Source organism: Barbus barbus (assembly GCF_936440315.1).
Source record: "Barbus barbus genome assembly, chromosome: 13".
Classification (NCBI taxonomy): domain Eukaryota; kingdom Metazoa; phylum Chordata; class Actinopteri; order Cypriniformes; family Cyprinidae; genus Barbus; species Barbus barbus.
The window spans coordinates 2,044,247-2,066,215 of NC_136741.1; the positions used below are offsets into that span (position 1 = coordinate 2,044,247).

Consider the following 21,969-nt stretch of genomic DNA (forward strand, 5'->3'; position numbering starts at 1 on the left):
GTCCATAGTCCAAAGGCTTGCATGCTATTCCAAGTCATCTGAAGCTATATTATGAGATTTGAGAACTGAAGGGAGGGAAAAGAGTTTTAATGTATAATGTCTTTAAGATGAAGTAGGGAATTTCACACTTGCAAAACTACCATTTCATCTTATATTGTTTGAGCATACACCTATTCGTGCTCAAAACAAACATATTCCACACTTCAACTTTAGCATAAAGGTTCAGTAGACTTGGAATATAGGTTTGCAAGGACAAATTTTATGATGCATGACAGGCCATGCTCAGTGTATTATTTCAGTGTATGGAAAGGGATCGTGAGAATGACATAAGAGTGAGTCAATTATGTATTTTCATGTTTGGGTGAACTAAGCCTTAAAGGGTAAATTATGTTAGCACACTCGGCAAGATGAAAGCAGTTTCCTGTGCAGATATTTCTTCCATGTGGATTTTTATGGCCCAGATCCCACAAGCTACTTATCCTTGTCCACTCAGCACAAGATTGTTTTGTTTTATCTTCAGAACGAACAAAGGCCTTCCGAGGCAGCTTCTTCTGAAGGGGATTCAAGAATGTTTGCATGCAAGCCAATAAACGGCATCAAGACCCAAGCCATTAGGAATCTTGTGGTCATAAAATATGTCAATCCAAAATGATCTGCAAGTCAACAAACTAGCTTTGCCCTTTCTTTCTCCCACTAGGCTGCATACTCCGATGTGCTGTTCCGGTGTGAGGGTTGGCCATTGTGCCTGAGCGATCGTGTGGTGATCCAACTCGCCCCCATCAACCCTTTACTGCTCCGACCTGGAGATTTCTACTTGCAGGTGGAACCTTTTGGAGAACTGTCAGCCCGAATCGTCCTCAAAAGTCTTCTTGTGCAGGAAGACCTCCTGGGGCAAGAGAATCTGGTGCTGCAAGCCGGTTCCAGGTTGCTGGAGGGTACTGCAATTGAGGGGACTCCCATTGCTGAGACATCTTATCCATGCATATTCACAGAGTCTTGGCTAAGGGAAATAAATGAGGGACGTCATGGAAATCCTCTACGTCAGTGTGTGCTTTCCTCTGATCAAGGGGTTGTGAAGGTACCTTGGACCGAAGTTGCCAACCCAGAATTCCTTGACAGGCCCAAATCTAACATCTGGCCTGAAACAAAGCCATGCTCAACTCCAACTCTCCGTGTGAAAGATCTTAAAACTGAGATTTCAGAGAACGAGTCACGGGTACCTATAGGGCTTTTACCACTTGAGATGGAAACTAGGATCCTTCCAGCAAATGATGGGATGGCAGTTTCTGTTCAGCTAGTGGATGGTGGTAGCAGATTGGTGAAGGTTGACCAAGGACATCCAATAAGCAGTTTTGCTGGAAAACCTATTGGCTGGGTATCTCCTAATACCTGGGACAGCAGGCACAACCGAGAGCTGGAAGGAGAATATGTGGATCTTTTAGAGTTCAACAAGGAGAAAGAGACTTTGGTCCTCAACAAAACAGCAATGCCCACAAAACCACCGGGCTTCAAGTTAGTCAGGACAACTCAACCTGCCCCAAAAAGTAATGTTAACCTGTGTGGAGAGGACTGCAATCCTTGTATGCAAAACAACCCACCTGAGAGCATGCAAAATGATCCAGATTCCAAATGCAGGTATCGGGAGTCTTACATGGCAGCTCTCCGAAACCCTGTGAATTTTGAGAGAACAAGTATGCTACCTTCCCTAGATGAAACAAGGACAGATGTAGGGGAGGTTGAGCCAAGCTGTGAGGGATCCAGAGTTGGCCTTAGACTTAAACCTTCGAGTTGTACATTTGGCCAGACACCAAACCAAGCAGACAGAAACCCGATGCAAACCTTTGAGAACTCAGTCCAACAAAAGCAAAGCCCAAAGAACTCAAGTCAGAGCATACCTTGTGACTGTAGTTCAAGGGAGAATGCTGAGCCTTCTGACCAACAAATGACCCAACAGATCCTTAGCATGGCCCAAGCAAGACAACAACACAAGTCATTCCTCACTGGGCAACAGGATCTCCATCAGACTGTACTAGGAACTAAGGCACTACCCGACAAAAGGCAGCATTGTCTGAACAACTCTTTTAGACAAGAGTCATTTCAAATGCGGATTAGTGGCCAGAAACACGCCAAAACCCAACACTTACCCAAAATGGGACTCAGGGCTTTACCTGACCACAGTGGTCACAGACAAGATGCTAATCTATGTTTGCAGAGTTTCAATCCAATTCAGCTAACACAGGCCTCCAAACAAACACCTCCTCTACTTCAGCCCCACTGCAGTCAGATCCTGTTCCAAAATGAGAACATGCCTTTGGATTACAAAGTCTTCTGTGATGACAGACACAGTGGAAGAGGCCCAGGTTCACCTGTACAGGTGATCAAAGGTAAAAGCAGGTCTAAATCCCGCTCATCCTCTTCAGTCTCAGAAACAACCAAAGAGTATCTGCAATCGCACAAGCCAACCAACAGAAGCAGCAGTGATGTCTACCCAGAGATCATTCCCTTGTTGGTGTCCCCACAATTAACCAGACGGCAAGAAGCAAGAAAGGGTAAGTTGAGTTAGACCTCTGCATGTAAAAGAGACTTCTGCTTCTGATTTGTTACAGACATTTAGAAGAAGCAAATAAAGAAATATTCTAACAATAATTTTCTGTGGTTCCTTGCTGTGTGTGTCAACTAATTGCATACAGCCATTACCCCACATCTCACTTTGATGTCAAATGAACATCTGAAGCAACATGACATCTGGCCTACATGCTGTTTTTTTAGATCTTTATCCTTAAATGAAAAGCAAGTTCATACATGACTGATATGAACGGTTGCTTGTACAAAAATGAAACTACTATGAGGCCACATCTAGTTGCCGCCCGCCATATCAACTGATTTACAGACGACCTTGACCCTGGTCAATTGCTGAGGAGAAAATATACCCTTCTGTAAGGTCATCTTAAAAGAGTGCAATGTGACACTGGCCAAAGGTCAGGAGCGTGCACAGTGTTCCTCATGGAAATTTCTGTGGTCCTTCTTCTGATTTCTTTCTTTAGCAGAACAGAATGAAAGCATTCATGAGGACCAAGAAGAGCAAAGAGATGGGAACAGAAATAACTACACCCACCCACCACCCCCCCGTTTTATGGGGAAGCTGTTAAATGTCTTTGTAAATGGGAAGAGGAGGTGGATGGATTTAGTTTACAAGGCATTCCCCCGACCCCCAAAAATGAAAGGAGAGATCAATAGCTCCATCTAGCTGTGGCACAAATCTTTTCACTCAGGCAATAGGCCTAAGTTAAGAAAAAGCAGAATTAGTTTTTTTAATCACCATCTTTTGTGTTGGCATATCTACCAATGTTGAAAATAAATGTAATTTCCCATCTTTCTAAGAAGTCTACTCATCTGGAAAGGCTGGAACTCCAGCTGTTAATGGAGTAGAAATCCAGAAACCAGACGCTGGTCAGCTCTTGACTGGCCAGCCTGAGAATGGAGTTCAGGCAACTCTTCTTTCCCAGGACTCCACAATCAAGAGCCTTCTCCAGCTAGGCATTATCTGTCTACCGGGTATGCCTCCTAATCCATTTTTAATTGTGAATTTATGTGTTGTGTTTAAAGTTCAGGGCTAGGACTGATCCATGCAAAGACTAATATATAAACAACTGTTCCCTTGAGCAAGAATTGTTCACTCAAAAAATTTAAGTGTCACATTTACTCTTTTTCATCAACAAAAACAAAATAAAAACAGTCCATACATCTTCTGATGACACGATACAGTAAATGTGTTTGAAAAACCAAAAGTAGTAGTACCATTGATTAATTCAATACAAGGAGAATCATCAGTGACTAATAACTGAATTTAAGTCGGCTCTCACATAAGAAAAATATTTTATGACTTCAGAAGACTTGAAATATACAGTAACACACAACCTGTAAATTTGTTTTTACTTTGACCAGGGAAATGGTGAGTAAATATGCAGCTTTTTTTATTTACATATAACATTACAAGAAACTATGAGAAAAACAACTAATGTTATGTTAAGGTGACAAGAAAAGTACATCATGATCACAAAAAAGACAAAAATAATTATATTTCATTATTATTCGAGTAAAGTATTCCTTTAACACCCAGATTGCTTCAGGGGGTCTGAACCTATAAGTTACTTTTACCAATATTACCTTCTAAATGACTACTTGCTTTTACCTTTCTATATGCACATGTTGCACATTCCACTCTAGATACAGCTAAATGCATCAAATGTAATTTCTGATAGCAGTAAACAAGAAAAGTTCTGACACTCCTCTTGACAGTTTTTGAGGCCTGACAGTTTTGACAAGCCTCTATATTGTAGCGGTTAGCATGCAGCCACGTGCAATCCCAATACAGAAAATGCACAACTTTTCTGAGTGTTTTCTCCAGACAATAGTGAATTATCTGCTTTAGCTCTTAAAATTGGGGAAGTCGTGGCCTAATGGTTAGAGAATTGGACTCGTAATCGAAAGGTTGCGGGTTCGAGTCCCCGGCCGGCAGGGATTGTAGGTGGGGGGAGTGAATGTCCAGCGCTCTCTCCACCCTCAATACCACGACTGAGGTGCCCTTGAGCAAGACACCGAACCCCCAACTGCTCCCCGGGTGCCGCAGCATAAATGGCTGCCCACTGCTCCAGGTGTGTGTTCACGGGTGTGCACCAATTTCGAGTATGGGTCACCATACTTGACAATACGTCACGACGACTTTTTCGTCACGAATAAACTCTGTCATGTTTGTTGCTAAAATGACAAAGCTATTGCACACATGCACAGCAAATATGGTCATTCTGTTAAATCGTGTTGTTTCAACTCAATACTGCATGTTCTCTTACCAATACCAGGCAGTCGTGACAGAGCTGGCCGGGCTGTGGTTGAGGTCTACGGGGGCAGGAAAGGCTGGGCGTCCTCTCAGCTTTCTCCTCATGAGTTCTGCAGACTGTTGCTCTACCTGCACTCCATTCCCAGGTACCAAACAGAGAAACCAATCTCCTCATTCACCACAAGAGGGCAGTAAAAGACATGGAGTAGCAGCCCAAATACAGAGCGATCTGAAACGGCCTCATTAGCCTATCAGGCATGCATGTGCCTAAATCTGAATTAAGAAATATATATCATAGGCTATATATTAATTAATTTTCATTTTAGAACCATGCTAGTGCAAGACAATTGTTTTGTATTGACAGTACATTATGAAGGAGGTTTTTTCTTATTTTCCTTAATAATAATAATAATAATACAGCTAATTTAAACACACATCAATATTTCATATCCACGTACTTATTTATTTGGTGAGTAGCCTTAATAAGGGGAATAATGTACAGTCAGCCAGTTATTATCCCAACATAAACCCAAAAAGGGAAGTCGTGGCCTAGACTCGTAATGCAAAGGTTGTGGGTTCGAGTCTCGGGCCGGCAGGGATTGTAGGTGGGGGGAGTGAATGTCCAGCGCTCTCTCCACCCTCAATACCACGACTGAGGTGCCCTTGAGCAAGGCACCGAACCCCCAACTGCTCCCCGGCGCCGCAGCATAAATGGCTGCCCACTGCTCCGGGTGTGTGTTCACGGTGTGTGTGTGTTCACTGCTGTGTGTGTGTGTGTGTGTGTGTGTTCACTGCTGTGTGTGTGCACGTTGGATGGGTTAAATGCAGAGCACGAATTCCGAGTATGGGTCACCATAGGCAGTATGTCACTTCACTTCAAAAAGGGTGTTCGGGATGATTATTCCTTATATTTTATAAAGCTACATTGTATATATTACAGTATATAGCTATTTATGTTTCCTCACTGTCACTGAGCTGACATTATATATAAAACTGCCATCCTATTTACAAGCACTGATAAATCCACATGCTTTAAGAATAGATTCAAATGTTGATGCCAATTTATTTCTATAATTTATACACTGAATTTACTGTCTGTCAAGAATTAAAATCTGTTTTGATGGCTGTTGTTTTGACAGCATTGATGGATATTTCATTCTTCTGGAAGCTGTACAAATTTAATATGCTATACCAAATATGGCTTTACTTACTGATGTATGTTTTTATAGGATGGAGGCCAGAGAGCTGGGACTGACCGTAGTGATTGACAGCAGGAAGTGCCCTCTGCCCTCTGTGTTCTACAAATCACTGCTCATTGTTCAGGTGAGAATCTGCCTAGAAAACAATCATCACCACCAACTTCCAGCATCAACATCTGAACACATCCTTTATGCACACAATCTAGAAATGAAGTTGTCCGGTAGGCGGCAGTCAAGAGTGCAATTGCAGTCATTGTTTCTGCATGTTTCACACACTGACCTATGTGTCTGATGAATGTGTGTGTTATACAGGAGCAGGCCCTTCATGCAGTGCACAGTATCTTGATGCTTGTTGATAAAGATGCAAATCCTCGACCGGAAAAACATCCTGGTCTACAGGTAATTAACACTCCCAAACACACTCGTGCCCTGCAATTACGCCTTCATGGAAACCTGCTACCTTTTAATTAACACCTAAAGTCTGCTCTCTCTGAGTTCAGACACACATGCCTTCAGCTCTGGGTGTTGATCTGGGGTTTGTAGGCTGATATACCTCTTACTATTCCGCAGATGAACTCCTTTGCCATTTTATAGCTGCTTTCACATTTTTTTAAAAGCAAGGATGCATTCAATTAATCATTTAAAATGCTGTTCTTTTGTTCTTTCTATTAATCAAACAATCCTAAAACATCAAATGTATCATGCTTTCCACAAAAATATGAATCAGCACGACATTGATAATAATCAGAAATGTTTCTTGAGCAGCAAATCAGAATCTTATATTGATTTCTGAAGATCATGTGACACTGAAGACTGGAGTAATGATGCTGAAAATACAGCAGGGAATACATTACATTTTAAAATATATCCAAATATAAAATTATAATATTTTAAACTGTAATATGCTCAAAAGAATGCATCCTCTGTGAGCAGAAGAGACTTCTTAAAAATATTAATTTTTTTTTACTAATGTTTGGGTCTCTCACACATGTGCAGTACAGTATGTTAAAGTACATGATCTTTTCTTTCAGATAGATGTTGTCACGTCACTAAAAGCTCTTCATAAGACAGTTGATGGACAGCAGTTGACCTCTGACCTTGGTGGATCCTTCCCTTACAGTCATGAAGACTGGCTACAGTTTCACCAGGTGCGAGAAGAGCAATCACAAAAACACCCAGTAATGCTGCCTTCTGACTGATATCTTTACCTTTTCAGTGAATACAGACAGTCTTAATGTAAAATTTGTAGATCCAGACAAATATAAAATGTAGAATTTTGGCCATCATGTGTTGTTTTATCATTATTTGCAGTTCTTGCAACTTCGAGGTGCTCCAGTGGGAGTGTGGCTGGACATTTCAATGATTAAAATCACTTTTTTTGTGTCAGCGATGTGGTTAATGCGCTTGCACTGATGCTTTGAGTCCATTCATTGTTTCCTGTCCTCTCTCTCTCTCACTCACTCTCTTCTGTAAGTAATTGAGCAAAAGCCCGCAGAATAAATGATGCACCAAAAAAACAGCACATTTGCAGTCAGTGATGTTGTCATACCGCTTACTAAACATTTTTATTTGTTTTTGTAGTAAGAACGTGTTATTGTGTAATCAGTTCTCTCAAACCATCAGTCAGCAGCTGTTAAAACACTTGTAAACAGATGCAAGTCAACTTTGTCTATTTGAGGCCTGAGAGCCCAATAGCGCTTTAACTTACATATGTAACAACCTGACTTTTCCTAATATTATGTGAATTGATTATAAACAATACAAAACAAAATCTTGATGACTAGCAGCTACCTTCAGCTGTCTGTCTGCTGGCCACATGCTTTAGGTTTGTGCTTGAATAATCAGCAGACGCCCTTCTATCACAGTATGTAAATGATTATCTAACGTGTGTTTTGCATGTGTCTTTCAGAAACTTTCTCTCTTTCAACTCGACCTACAAGCAGCATCTTCATTACTGCAGACAGCAATCAGGAGAATCGATGTTAAAAACACAGAGACCGCAAAGGTAACTTTGGATTCTGCATGCTAATTTATGAACATTTCCAGGAATACCGTACACATTTTGTATCACATTTCTTTTAACATAACAGCTATAGATGCACTGATATTTAAATTTGAACCGATACAATAAACCAGTAATTATTTTCATATTATGTCAGAAAACTGAGATATGTCTGATATTAAAATCTGATGCAATTTTGTCTAAATAAAAGAAAAATCAAACACTGCAATCAATCATTTTAATTGCCACAAATGAATATAAGAATCAAATGTAATAATGTACTGTATGAAAAAGGAACATTAATTTTAAGATTATGTTTAACAGTGTTATTAAGTAATTAGAGTTTTTTAAAATTACCTTTAAGTGAGCGTTAGGTGACGGTAAATGTGGAAAATAGGTGATATTTACATGCAAAATTAAATATCAATAAATTATCAATATCAAAAACATCAATACCAATATCAGTAAATAAAAACAAAATCTCTAAAACAATTTGTTATTGTACAGTTATATTATATTTAAAGGCACATTTGGTATGTTTTTGTAGTGTCAAACAATCAGATATGTTCAATATACTATTATTACTACTACTAAAATAAATCTGTAAAAATAGGGCACCATATACTGTATTATTTGAATGAATTTTTCTGTATGAGTTTTTAACAGGTGTTTTACTATTTTGAATTTTACACTTCATTGAATTGAATTTTAGAGATTACAGAAATGTCCGTAAAATTTATGTATAATGTTGTGTGTAACTAATTTATTTAATTTGACCTGTTGAGGAATGCTGCTCCCAAATTAACTAAATCATTTGGTAATTGTTCAGGATGTCCAGTCCTGCATCCAAGAGCAGAGGAGGTCCATGAAGATGGTGCTTGAAGACACACGATTGGTCGCCCTCCAAAGAGAAGGCGGGTCTATTCTCGCCAGGATGAGGAAGGAAGAGTCTCGATTTGCTCAGTCTGAAGACTTCAGGTATATCCCTCAGTATGTCTGAACCTCAGCAGGCTCAGTTTAGTCACATTTGATCATGATTAGAGCTCAGCTGCGTCCATGATGTTTGGACAGCTGCTGGGTCCCAGTTAATCCTATTTTCCCAACAGCAAGAGCCTTTATACACACAGTGAGCTCCACTGGAGCAACCATAAATAATATGAAACACAAACTGGAAAAGCATGACCAGTATGTAGAGAATTTATGGATTTTCACTAGTCTGTACTACTCAATATTTACAATAAATGAATTAAAAACTACAAAACATGTTAAATTTACAGTACATTAGCATGTTTTGTGCAGGTGTTGAGAGCACACAACACTTCTATGTGTCTTTTCTGTCTCCTGCAGGGACTCTCTGGAGTCTGTGACGTGTCTGTATAACCAGGTGGAAGAGGCTGTTCACACGCTAGTGATAAAATCCAACCAGTCACTGCAACATTTCGAACATGTTCTTCTTTTGAGAGAAGCAGAAGACTCGCTCAGCACAGTATGCATTACATCCCATCACTGAATGCGTGTTCATGACAGATAATGAGCGCATCCCACAGAAAGTGCTTCAGAGCTGAAAATAGCACAAGACAAACATTGTGCCGTGGAGAATAATCAGCCAGCGTTAGAAGGGCAGACAGTCTCAACCTTCACTGTAAAACATAACATCACCGTGCTAAATAAAGTGATCATAATTTCTCTGTTGGAAGATAATGTTTTGAGAAATGTCTGAAAAGTCTTGCTTTGTGGATAGACATGCTGTTGTAAGCAGGTTATGAAGAAATGTTGTGGTGCGACTGCATTTGTAGCACAATTTACCACAGAAAATAACTTTGGCTCTAAGTTACAAAACAAAGTGGTAAGGCACATATAATGAAAATAGGCACTAAATGTTAAATTGCACCATTTAAACGAGTAGAACTTAATTATGTTATATCCAACCATAACCATTTAAAGATGGGAACTATAGTAACTGTGGCATGATCTACTATGCGTTGTGTATTAACTAGATCCAAAAATAATGAATAATTCATGTTAGTGTTTTAACAAAAATACAAGCTTTTAAACTCTCAAAGTGCATAGTCCCATTCAGTAACCATGAATTTGTCATTTATTTGTAACACTTTATAATAGGGTCTCATTTGTTAACATTAGTTCATACATTAAAGGAATATTTCACCCAAAAAGGACAATTTGCTGAAAATGTGCTCACCCTCAGGCCATCCAAAATGTAGATGAGTTTGTTTCTATATCAGATTTTGAGAAATGATTTCCTCAGCAATGGATGCTCTGCAGTGAATGGGTGCCGTCAGAACGAGAGTCCAAACAGCTGAAAAAAACATCACAATAATCCACAAGTAATCAAAGTTTGTAGGAAACAAATCTAAATCCAAGTCGTCTGGTCTGAATCAGGAGAGAAATATGCACAGATCAAGCACCATTTACAAGCCAAAATATGTGGCTGGATTTTAATGTGAGAAACAACAGGAGATTGAACTTTTCACTCGATAAAACACTGCATTGAACTGTGAACTGTGAATAATGTTAACAAATGGAGCCTTACTGTAAAGTGTTATCATTTTATGTAAACTAAGGAATGAATGAAAACTGTTTTCTGTGCTGATCATCATTGTAGCACAGATGTCCTTGAAGAAGTCTGGTGGAGTCAGCAGTATATTAAGAGTCCCACAGCTGTTGAAGTGTCTTCTGGGAGCATAAATACCATAAATTCAGCTCTTTTGATTCTTGTGTATAATTAATTGTTGTTTATGTTGTTCACAGATCCAAAAATGGTGCGATGCAGAGGAGCAGTCATGGCAGAAAGACAAAGATGACACAGAGAAAACTCTGCTGAAAATAGAGCAGAGACTCCAAGATGTTCAGTCTGTTCTTATACAAGCAAAGGTAACAAATCCTTGACATTTACTCAAATATATAGAACTAGATGAATGGGCCATAATATGAAAGCCTGAATCTTATCAAACTAGTTAGATTGTGGTTAATAGTTTTTAAGATAATGAAAATGGGACTTAGTCTTAAATAATGATAAGAAATGAAGATTTATGAAATTTCAGACATATTTGAGGTATTGCATAATGTGTGCATGTTCTTTTTTTTCTAGGAGAAAAAAGAAAAAGGGATGTTGTTGATAAAAGAGGCGGAGAGGAAAAGCAAAGGAACACATTATCCTGAAACCGAGGCTTTTCATTGTAACGCCACCACTTTCAAAACCAACATGACCAGGTTTCTCTTGAAAGCTGAGGAACGTAAATCTGAGCTGGAGATATCTGTCAATCTCTATCGTTTCTGTGAAGAGGTTCGTCAACAAACACGGACAATTAACTGCCCTATTCAAGTCAACGTGAAACATTAGCAAGCCGTTTTACTTCTGCAATATATTTATTTGTGAAACAAGGTATTCAGCAAGAGGCAATTACTGAAAGACTTACAAAGACAATCTATTGGAGTAATTAGCAAGGGTTCCCACAGTTCTCCAGGCCTTAAAAAATCTTAAAATTAATGGAATTTGTAGCTAATGAACACATTTCTAATTGTGCAGATCAATAATATGTGATTGGTATAATATTACTCTTGGGTAAAATACAACTTGCTTGCAAACCCTAGAGATTTTTGATTTGCAAATGAATTATTTTCAATGAATCAGTCAAAAGTACTCATAAATGATTGATGATGAATGAATGATGAATCAGTCAGAATCAAAATTATTTTAAGATATCATTTTGAATAAATCCTTGTGTAATTATCACAAACAACTGGAAAGCAAATTGGAAAAGTCATTACAAATTATTAGTCAACAATTGTGGTGTGGGACTTTATAGAGTGAAAGTAATTGTTTAATCAATTAGAGAGAGAAAAAACGCCATCGCAGTTGGTTAGATTGAAAGGACAGCTTACATTATTTACAAGTTTGAATGATAAAATCATAATCTGAAGATGCAGATGTGTCTCATATCAATTTCTCATTAATTTCTATCTAATCTATTTTGTTTTGCATCCACTAGGTTTAAGAGAAACAGAAAATAATAAAAAAGTATTTAATTTGCTGGATTATCCAAACATTTCATATTTATTATATATTTAAGTTTAAATGAAAATAATCATTACCACATAATTATTTAATATAGTCTAAATTAATATACACTATTGCAAAAAGTTTGGAATAATAACAATAATTTTGTTAAATATTCTTTCTATTTGAATATATACGTATTATAAAAAATAATTCATTCCTATGATGCAAAGTGGAATTGATGGCTACTGAAAATTCAGCTTTGATCACAGGAATAAATTACATTTTATAATATATTCAAATAGAACATTTATTTTAAGATATTTCACATTATTACTGATTTTTCCTGTATTTTTAATCGAATAAATGAGCAGAAGAGACTTCTTATTAAAACATAAAAAATCATAAACTAATAATATAATATTATTTTTAATGTATAAGTTATACACACACAAACACTATTTAATGGCCTTCTCTGTTTTCCAGGCCTCATCTCTTGTCAAAGAGTGTATGGAGTATTTAGAGCACATACAGAGCACAAACTCTCCCGTGTGTGCCTGCTTGAGCACACTGAAGGCTTTTGAGGAGCGTTTCAAAGACTTCTCGCCCCAGCACTTTCAGGACAAGAGCTCGGCGCTGCTGGAGAGGCACCCGGACGGGATATGGATGTGGAATGCGGTCTGGGCTCAATGCCGAGACATCAGACAGCGGCTCACCGAAATACTGCAGGCCTCTTATAGAAATCAAACGCCTCTGGGATCACCTCAAAAGGACAGCGCGGCGGAGACACGCTTAAAAGGGCCGACCCTGAGCGTAATTACAACTAGCCTTGGACAAAATGACCAAAATGACCCTGCTGGCGGTCGTACTGAGACTCGAAATAGTCTTGTTGGACAAGGTGATAATGAGACAATGACGCAGTTCCACCTTCACTGTGAGCCTGTGAGGAGAGAAACATCACCGTCTTCAAACTCTGACCCGATAATGACCCAAAACACACACGAGGAACTGCATCTTCAACAGTCATTCAAGCCAAAAGAGGAAGGAAGAGGTCAACATTTCCACCAAAGCAGAAGCAAAGTTTCCTCATTACACAATGACCCGACGATACCATTAAGGAAGTGTCTTTGCATATACTCTCACAGCGACAGTGATCTGAGAAAGTCAGGCCGGGTCACTAGGGTCAACCACTCTGCACATTATACAGCCCTGGTCCGCTCTCGAAGCGAAGGCTCTTGTCTGCCAATCACCAACTATCATGTTTCTGTTTGCAAAACTGCAGTCAAGCACAAAGTCCAGATATGTGCATCTTCCGGTCAAGAGAGTGACTCAAGCAGAGCATCATGGGATGGCCAGAGCTCTAAACTGTCTCACCAGGACAGCTTCTGTTCTAGCGCTTCTGGACTGAGCCAAAGCGACATCAATGAGAAGTTCAGCAGTGACACCAAATCTGACGAGCAGAGCTTGATTTCACCAGCGACACGCTCAGATACTCCAGTCCAAACACAGGACGAGTCCGTCTCCAGGCCTGACCGCATGCTGGATCACAGCAGCACTGTACTGTGAGTCAAACCACATGTCATGCAACATTGCTTTAATGAGAGTTATGAAGAATCGTAAAGTGAAGATACAGAGCCAGACACGTTCATCTATTAATAATCTGATATTTTGGTTGGCACACATCACGTTCTAAACCAACGGAAAATCAGATGAAGCACCTTTAATTTTTAGTAACTGTTAATAAAGTCAGTATTGTAGAAGAGAACAGGGATCATGTCAGACAGAGCAGCGCGGGATGCATTATGTTTTTGTTTGTCTGCTGACAGTAAACTCCAGCGCATCATGGAGGAGCTGCTTCAGACGGAGAGAGAGTATGTGAGAGCACTGGGGTATGTGGTGGAGAACTACATCCCGGAGCTGGAGCGTCCCAACGTGCCTCAGGACCTGCGGGGACAGAGAGGAAGCATCTTTGGGAACCTGGAGAAGCTGCGAGACTTTCACCAGCATCACTTCCTTCAGGAGCTGGAGCTGTGTCTGAAGGAGCCCTTCTGCGTCGGACGCTGCTTCCTGAAACACGTGAGCGCTCCGAGCAAGACATCTGCACACTCGCAGTTTCCAGCCTGATACCAGAGAGCCTCTTAAAGCGCTACAAAGAACTTTTATTTTATAGAAACCCATTAATGCAGCTTTAATGAACCCAGAAACGAATACACTTATAATGAAAGAAACTCAAAAACAAAAGCAGGTCACATTTCACTCCACAATTATTAGTAAGACATAAAATTATATTCTGCATAAAGAAAATGAAGCCTAGATATTTCTCATTTTTAGGATAACATAAATTTAGGAACATTAATATTAGTTTGCACTGCATTGTTTACATTATTTTCATGACAAAATTTGGCAAAATTAATGCCAAAAAAAGAAAAACAAAAATGTATTACTGTAATGCAAAAAAAAGATACATTTATTATTTTATATATTTAAAATGCAAGGTACTTATACGAGTTCATCATTGGGAATAATGCATATTACAAAAAAAAAAAAACTAAAGTGAAATGTTTCGGATGCAAAACAGAATCTGAAATTTCTTATATATTACTTTAATGCATTTTTTTCATGTGCATTTTCATAACTGTAATGCTAAAAAAAATTATTATTTAAATTGCAAGGTATTTAAACATAATTGTTTGTTATATTTGTAATGTTTTTAGTTGCATCCAGCATTAGGGAATAATGAATGTTACAAAAAAATGAAATAAAATACGTGAAGTAAAATACATGGACTGAATTTATGGGAAAATGTGTTTGTTGCCAATATCCTGTTGTCAAAATCCTCCAAATGTGATATATTTATATATAGATATATCGTGTTTGAGATTATTGTGTGTCATGTCTGTGTCTCATGTAGTAAGAGATACACTTTAAATACCTTCACAGAAATGCACATGCAAAAAAAAGTCCACTTGTTTGCACCAGTGATTCTAACATTGTATCTCTCAAATTCAGAAAGAAAACTTTGGCCTGTACGCATTATACAGCAAGAACAAGCCTCGCTCTGAAAGACTGCTCATCGATCACGGGAGAGAGTTCTTTAAGGTGAGATCTTCCTCCATAAGTCATCCAAAAATCATATTTTAAGGTAATTTCGTTAGTATTCAGTAGAATTTCAATGTATAAATACATTTACGTGGCACAACTTTAGATATATAAAAACCCAGCTCCTTTCTGTTAAAGCTTGCGAAATAATAGGGGAAAAAATTCCCCTCAGAAGAGATCAGAAACGAAGATTATGAAATAGTTTATCTGGTAATGCGATATTTCACACATCTGATAAAAAGTAAAGTACTGGGCAAACACGCACTGGAACAGGCCTGATCTCGGCCACGTTGGGAAATGTTGAGGTCATTCTCTTGGAAATCCGTGGCCTCGGGATAAAGCTTTCATTCGGCAGAAATTTGATTCTACTTGAAATGAGTGGCATGACGATTAGCATATTTCAACACGAAAAACCTGCCAAAATAAATCAACTCTGTCATAAACAGTGGGCGCTTTTCCAGACGGACCTTGCAAAAAAGTCATAACAGCATTGATGATATATTTCTATAAAAATCTCATTGTTATCTCAAAAGTAAAGTAAAGTAAAGTAAAGTCGTGACGTATTGTCAAGTATGGTGACCCATACTCGAAATTGGTGCTCTGCGTTTAACCCATCCAAGTGCACACACACAGAAGTGAGTAGTGAACAAATGCACACACACACACACACACACCGTGAACACACACCCGGAGCAGTGGGCAGCCATGCTGCAGCGCCCGGGGAGCAGTTGGGGGTTCGGTGCCTTGCTCAAGGGCACCTCAGTCGTGGTATTGAGGGTGGAGTAACCTCAAGTTATCAATAAACAAATGAGATGACACATAAAATGTACTCTTTAGACAGATCTTTGCATTCAGCATCAAATGAATCGGTTGAGAGTGTTTTGAGTGTGAAACCTCTGATGCTGTACTTGTTTGTTAATTGTAGTTATGATATGTGAATTGCAGCAGAAGCAGCAGCTGCTGGGTGATAAGATGGATCTATCCTCATATCTGCTGAAGCCGGTGCAGCGCATCAGTAAATACGGAATGCTGCTGCAGGACATGCTGCTTGAGTGTGAGACCGGAGCGCACGCGGGACACGAGCGGCTCGAGATACAGACCGCGCTGAACATCATCCAGTTCCAGCTCCGCCACGGCAACAACCTGCTCGCCATGGACGACATTCAGGACTGTGATGTGAGTGTTAGCGTTTACCAAAAATAATAACAGTTTCAGTCATTAAAATAACGCTGAAATAAAGTAAAATATAAATGTTAGATTTAAAAAAAAAAAAAGAAATGTTGCCAACTAATTGCAATATTTTAAAATTACTTATATATAAATGTTGCCTTGGCAACCACCTGAAATAATTAAGTTGAAGTACTAAAATTACTCATTTTTTATAATTTACTTTTTATTTAATATGATAAACTAGTTTGAAAATACTTTCAAATACTAAGTCATTAACTAATTTATTAATAAAATAAATTCAGCTTTATAAATTATAGTTGAATAGAGATAATATAGAAAATTACCAATACTTCAACTAAAATTAAAATGAAAATATATAAAAGAATATTAATTACAATATCAATAAATAATATAATACTATACACATAATATCAAAATAACACTGGAGTGCGAGAGACGATATTACAACATCTCAGAAAACCCCAAATGCATTTCACTATACAGAACTATCCAAATTTCTTCAACCCTGTAATTTAGAAAAGCATGTCATGGCAAGTGTCATTATTGCACACACTGAGGGTAAGTGATTTGAGATGATGTATTAAACTTGAAGGAGGGACCTGAGTCATATCTACAGAAAACAGAATATCACAGATTTAAGGGCTGGTCTTTGTAGCCTGTAAAACACCAAAACACCTTAGCAACTGCATAGTAACACTAAAATCCAATAAAACAACCCATCGTCTTGCACAGGTAATCATCACCATAATGTCTTCAGAATATGAAGTGTTTACTTAAGTTTGTGCTTACTTATAAATCTATGATATGTTGTTTTGCATGATAAGGCAAAACATATTTGTCTGCAAACTGAATGCGACTGAAATCGAGATATTTTTGTAGAACAGGATGGTCAGGCGTGAGATGTAGGTGAGTTTTGCCCACATCACATACCGTCTGTAATTAGAAAGATAAATACCTTCATATTTCATGCATTTATTTTCAGACGGCAAGCTTTTAAAAGGAACAGTGAACTAACTTCTCCTGCACATCAGCTCAGTGTGTGCTGAGACACTCGAGTTACTGTACTCTTATGTAACGGGAAACTCTGAAACCTTGAAGGTTTAGACATGCTCTTCATCTTATCTATGACTCATTCACTGCAGTTCTTCAGGATCACTCTCGGTTCTGTCTGCTCCTCTCGTTCAAAATGATCTGTGTCTCAGGTAACTTTTTCGAGCAGCTACCTACGCTTCACTTTCCTCCCCATCTGTCTGCACATCAATCTCCTCCTGAAAACCCAACATGAGTGCTGATGATGGATGTGTTTAAAGTAATGTTATACTCTAACTATCAAAAGTTGAATGAAGTCTCTTCTGCTCAACAAGGCTGCATTTATTAGAACAAAAAACAAAAAATTGTAAAAACAAATAGCTTTACAATTTTTAATAACAAGAAACATTTCTGATTATTATCAATGTTGAAAACAGTTTTGACCAGTAGTATAGATCTAAAAGGTTTTGAAGGTGAATGCAAGTCTCTCGATCCAACCTTGATAATGTTTTGATTAAAAGACACTGATTTTATTGTTAAAAGACACTGAAAAAAATAATTTGAATGCAAAAGCAATTGATTGATATAAAAGCATTAATTTTGTTTTGTTCCCGTGTGTGTGCAGGTGAATCTGAAGGAACAGGGCCAGCTGATCCGTCAGGACGAGTTCCTGTTGACCTTCAGGAAGAAGAAATGCTACCGTCACATCTTTCTCTTCCAAGATCTCATACTCTTCAGCAAGACGCGCAGAACCGATGTTGGGAATGACACGTACATCTACAAACAATCCTTCAAGGTAAACCACTGCATGATGCATCAGTGAACAGCTCAAAATATAGACGACTTTCTCATTCACGTTTGCTTTCTGTGCTCTCGCAGACTTCAGACATCGGTATGACCCATAATTCTGGTGACAGCGGGCTGTGTTTTGAGATCTGGTTTCGAAGGAGGAAGTCTCAGGACACATACGTCCTTCAAGCACCGAGTCGAGAAGTGAAGGAGAACTGGACCACAGACCTGGAGAGGATCCTGTGGGAACAAGCCGTCCACAACAGAGGTGAGCACACAGTAATATATTCAATTCGCTTTTGTCTTGATAAACATGAATTATGATTATGGTGTAAATTAAATTTAGGAGCATTTAGAGCTAATCTAGTTTCTTGATCTAGGATTTTTTTCAATTCAGGTTATTGCATTGCTTAAAGGGATAGTTCACCCATAAGTTGTTCCAAACGTGTACAAATTTCTGGTAACACTTTAGATTATGGAAACACTATTCACTATTTAGTAGTTGCTTATTAGCATGCATATTAATAGCATATTTGCTGTTTATTAGTACTTCTAAAACATATATTAATGCCTTATTCTGCATGACCATATTATAGATCCCTTAACTCTACCCTATACCTGCAACTACTTAACAACTTAACAACTATTTTTATTATTATTATATTATTTTTAACAACTACAACAACTACCTTACTACCAATAAACAGTAATGTGGAGTTTATTGAGGGAAAGCTCTTAGTTAATAATGAATATGTTCCCTAACCTAAAGTGTTTACCAAATTTATTTTGGAAATATATTTTGAAGAACCCCCCCCCCCCCCCCCCCCCCCCGTATATTATGGAAGTCAATGGGGACCAGCCACTGTTCAGTTGCTAATATTCTTCGAAATATGTTGAAAACAAGCCTTTTGAAAGCAAATGAATGATTAAAAAATTAACCTGTGATTAGATTTGATCTCTTATTCTCTGTGAATTCATTGAAAAATTGCTGGCTTTTTGGAAATTCAGACCTCTTCAGGTGCAAGTTAAAATTAAATCCCTAACTGAGATTTAAATCGTAAAAAAAGTTTTGAAGTTTATCTACTGTATGTTTACTGTTAAGCCATGATTTGATGCAATTATTGCTGCAATCCACTCTTTATATTTAGTTAAAACCTTGAAACCACAGCACTTCACTGACAATCAGAAATGTGAATGTGCTTAAGTTAATGAAGCCTACAGAACTGCTGAAACGTGATCTTGTATGTTGAGAAATGTGATAAGGAGTGAAAGATGAACGACAGAAGCTCACCTCCCATACACAGCTGCATGCATTTATTCATCACTCTCACTGCTCACAGCCTCCACACGAATTTCCCAATAATAGTCCTCCCATTTGATGCGTCCCATAGATGATTAACAGCAGTAATTTTCCTTAGAATTGGTTGCACTCTTGTAGATGTGCGCATTAAGCATTGCTCATGTCCATTAAATTTGAACTTGCATGCACTATTCACTTTTTGCACGATGCAATTTAGAAAATAAAATTGCAATGTTTTTGTAGACTTTTTTAGTCTGTATTGGGTTCAGTGAGCAGCTAGCCACCCTCTTGTTCCTTTTCATAGACCATATATTATTAACAACCCCAGCTTGTTTGTTTGCTGATCTTCACTCAGAGATCCGTATGCAGGAGAGGGTGTTCATGGGAATCGGTCATAAACCCTTCATGGATATCCAGCCCAGTGAGATGGCCATCAATGACCGAGCCATCAACTGCTCTCCCACAGGACGAGGTGAAGCACCTGTCATGGTTAAACGTTGGGTAGCCTGAGAGATCGATTTTATTTAACTGTATATAATATCGTAGGTGGGATTCCTGTCCTCCGGTTGAATTCTATCGGCTCGGCCAGTTGTACTTCATCCTCTGGAAGCCATTCGTCCTCCTCAGGGTGGGGATCCACGTCTCCTGTGGGTCATCTGATCGGTCCTAGCGGAGGAGATGTTGTCCGGTACGTCCACGGCACCTCAGGGATCCTGGAGGAAGATGATTTAGACCAGGAGAGCGTAAACCAAAGTACACTGGGTATGTCCTTCTTCACAATGTTGTCTACACAAAATAACGCATGCAATCTGTGATCAATAGAAGTGCAATTTAAAATGTACCTTATTTCTTAATACATTTTCTGGTCTTATTTTGAATGTTTCATCAGTTCATGTTTTTGTTAATCTAATAATTAGTTCTGATAATTAGCTTTTTTTAAAACCATCTTTAGCCTCTCCACATGCACTGCAAGAAAGAAGGAAAGAAAGAAAGAAAGAAAGAAAGAAAGAAAGAAAATTGTTTAGATATGTGTACACTCTAAAAAATGCTGGGTTAAATTAAAACCCAGTGCTGGGTAAAATATGGACGAATCCAGTGATTGAGTTGTTTAGAACCAGCGGTTGGGTTAAACATTTAACCCAACTATTGGTTGAAAACAACGCATGTGTTCTGTCAAATATTTACCCCGCACTGGGTTTTATTTAACCCAGCATTTTCTTTTTTGAGTGTACCGGAAAACAATAACGTTCACTTGGAAATATGTCAGATTATGGAATTAAAATGACCATGTTTTGTAATAAGAAAGTGTAAAAGCAGTGAAATTTTTTTTTTCAAACTTTGCTTTGAATGAAATTTAATGTACATTTTTAATTTTTAATGTAAATACAAATTAAAGTCATATTTGGTAATTACATAAATTTGAGTCGCGCCCTGCATTTGTCCTTTCTTATTCTGTTTCAATCATGAATGCATCGATTATGGAATTAGCAAGCGTCATTTCTTGTTGACTACCATTTTTACCGCCCATGTTTTTTATACTTTTTGGAATGATTCATATTTTAATGTTCTGCCAGATTTGCAATATATGTTGCTAATATGATGTTTTAATGTGTTGTGTTTCAGTGGAGAGTTCGGTGTCCTCAGAAGAAAGTGTTAGTTGCTTCAGCAGTTCTGGTCACAGCTGCTCGTCTGTGATTGGTGGAGACTGTGAACACACCCAATCTGAGGCGCCTGTCATTGGTGTGAAAAAAGCGTGTTCCCACAGCCACGAATGCAGCGTGAAACCCACTAACCCACCAGGCCAAACCAGCGACCATTCATGCACTACAGTACGGCATGCAGATTTATCTGTTTTGATATTATTTATGAAATTTCAACATTGTGCATTACAATTTGACACATTTTCAGGAATATTCTGCATATTTATATTTTAATTTACTCTCTTTGTTCTTTACAGGTTCAAGGGACAAGCATCACAGGAAAGTCAACTGAAGTTTAGCCCATCATGTATGTTTATACTGTAATAGCTTCATGCTTTTATGTTATCAGGCCCATCCTTTTTACCTTTTATACCTATCAGTCCTGTGAAACTCTAAAATAAAGTTTATTTTATTTATTTATTTCAGTGTGAGTGTGTAACATTAGTTCATGGAACTACTGTAACTTTTAAATCTTAAAATCCTACAAAATCTTTTTTTTTTGTATTTCTGTATCTACTTAGCCTTATTGCACAGGTGATAAACAAACAGCGGTGTAATCTTTTAATAAAATTGCTTGGAAAAAAATAACAACTGATGAATTGTCATAAAGTCACTGGTCTGCAAGAAATAATTCAATTCTCAGTGGAATGATTTTAAATGAATTGCTTTGTAAAAAGAATCAAACTTATTCTGTAAACTTTGAATGAATGTGGAAATGTTCATTATATTTACACACCAAAAAAACTGGTTCTTCAGAACCATGCCACACAAAGAACCCATTAAGCCCCTGTATAGTTCTTTAAAG

General features: G+C 38.2%; 1 protein-coding gene across 2 annotated transcripts in view; it reads left to right on the forward strand.

Annotated features, from left to right (window-relative positions):
• Nucleotides 1-21,742, forward strand: part of LOC306879148 (pleckstrin homology domain-containing family G member 4B-like) — a 35,550-nt gene extending 13,808 nt beyond the window's left edge. The window contains exons 3-23 of one of the 2 annotated variants that reach the window (XM_079431897.1): nucleotides 698-2,549; nucleotides 3,382-3,555; nucleotides 4,860-4,983; nucleotides 6,067-6,160; nucleotides 6,349-6,435; nucleotides 7,068-7,184; nucleotides 7,946-8,041; nucleotides 8,868-9,016; nucleotides 9,386-9,524; nucleotides 10,808-10,930; nucleotides 11,148-11,342; nucleotides 12,543-13,618; nucleotides 13,883-14,132; nucleotides 15,066-15,155; nucleotides 16,101-16,331; nucleotides 18,001-18,171; nucleotides 18,255-18,432; nucleotides 19,820-19,936; nucleotides 20,011-20,226; nucleotides 21,088-21,293; nucleotides 21,422-21,742. In XM_079431897.1, the coding sequence (XP_079288023.1) occupies nucleotides 698-2,549; nucleotides 3,382-3,555; nucleotides 4,860-4,983; nucleotides 6,067-6,160; nucleotides 6,349-6,435; nucleotides 7,068-7,184; nucleotides 7,946-8,041; nucleotides 8,868-9,016; nucleotides 9,386-9,524; nucleotides 10,808-10,930; nucleotides 11,148-11,342; nucleotides 12,543-13,618; nucleotides 13,883-14,132; nucleotides 15,066-15,155; nucleotides 16,101-16,331; nucleotides 18,001-18,171; nucleotides 18,255-18,432; nucleotides 19,820-19,936; nucleotides 20,011-20,226; nucleotides 21,088-21,293; nucleotides 21,422-21,463 (5,727 nt within the window). In that variant the 3' untranslated portion in view covers nucleotides 21,464-21,742. The remainder of the gene's footprint in view (nucleotides 1-697; nucleotides 2,550-3,381; nucleotides 3,556-4,859; nucleotides 4,984-6,066; nucleotides 6,161-6,348; nucleotides 6,436-7,067; nucleotides 7,185-7,945; nucleotides 8,042-8,867; nucleotides 9,017-9,385; nucleotides 9,525-10,807; nucleotides 10,931-11,147; nucleotides 11,343-12,542; nucleotides 13,619-13,882; nucleotides 14,133-15,065; nucleotides 15,156-16,100; nucleotides 16,332-18,000; nucleotides 18,172-18,254; nucleotides 18,433-19,819; nucleotides 19,937-20,010; nucleotides 20,227-21,087; nucleotides 21,294-21,421) is intronic. The other variant, XM_079431898.1, reaches the window with a different exon arrangement.
• The last annotated feature ends 227 nt before the right edge of the window (nucleotides 21,743-21,969 follow it).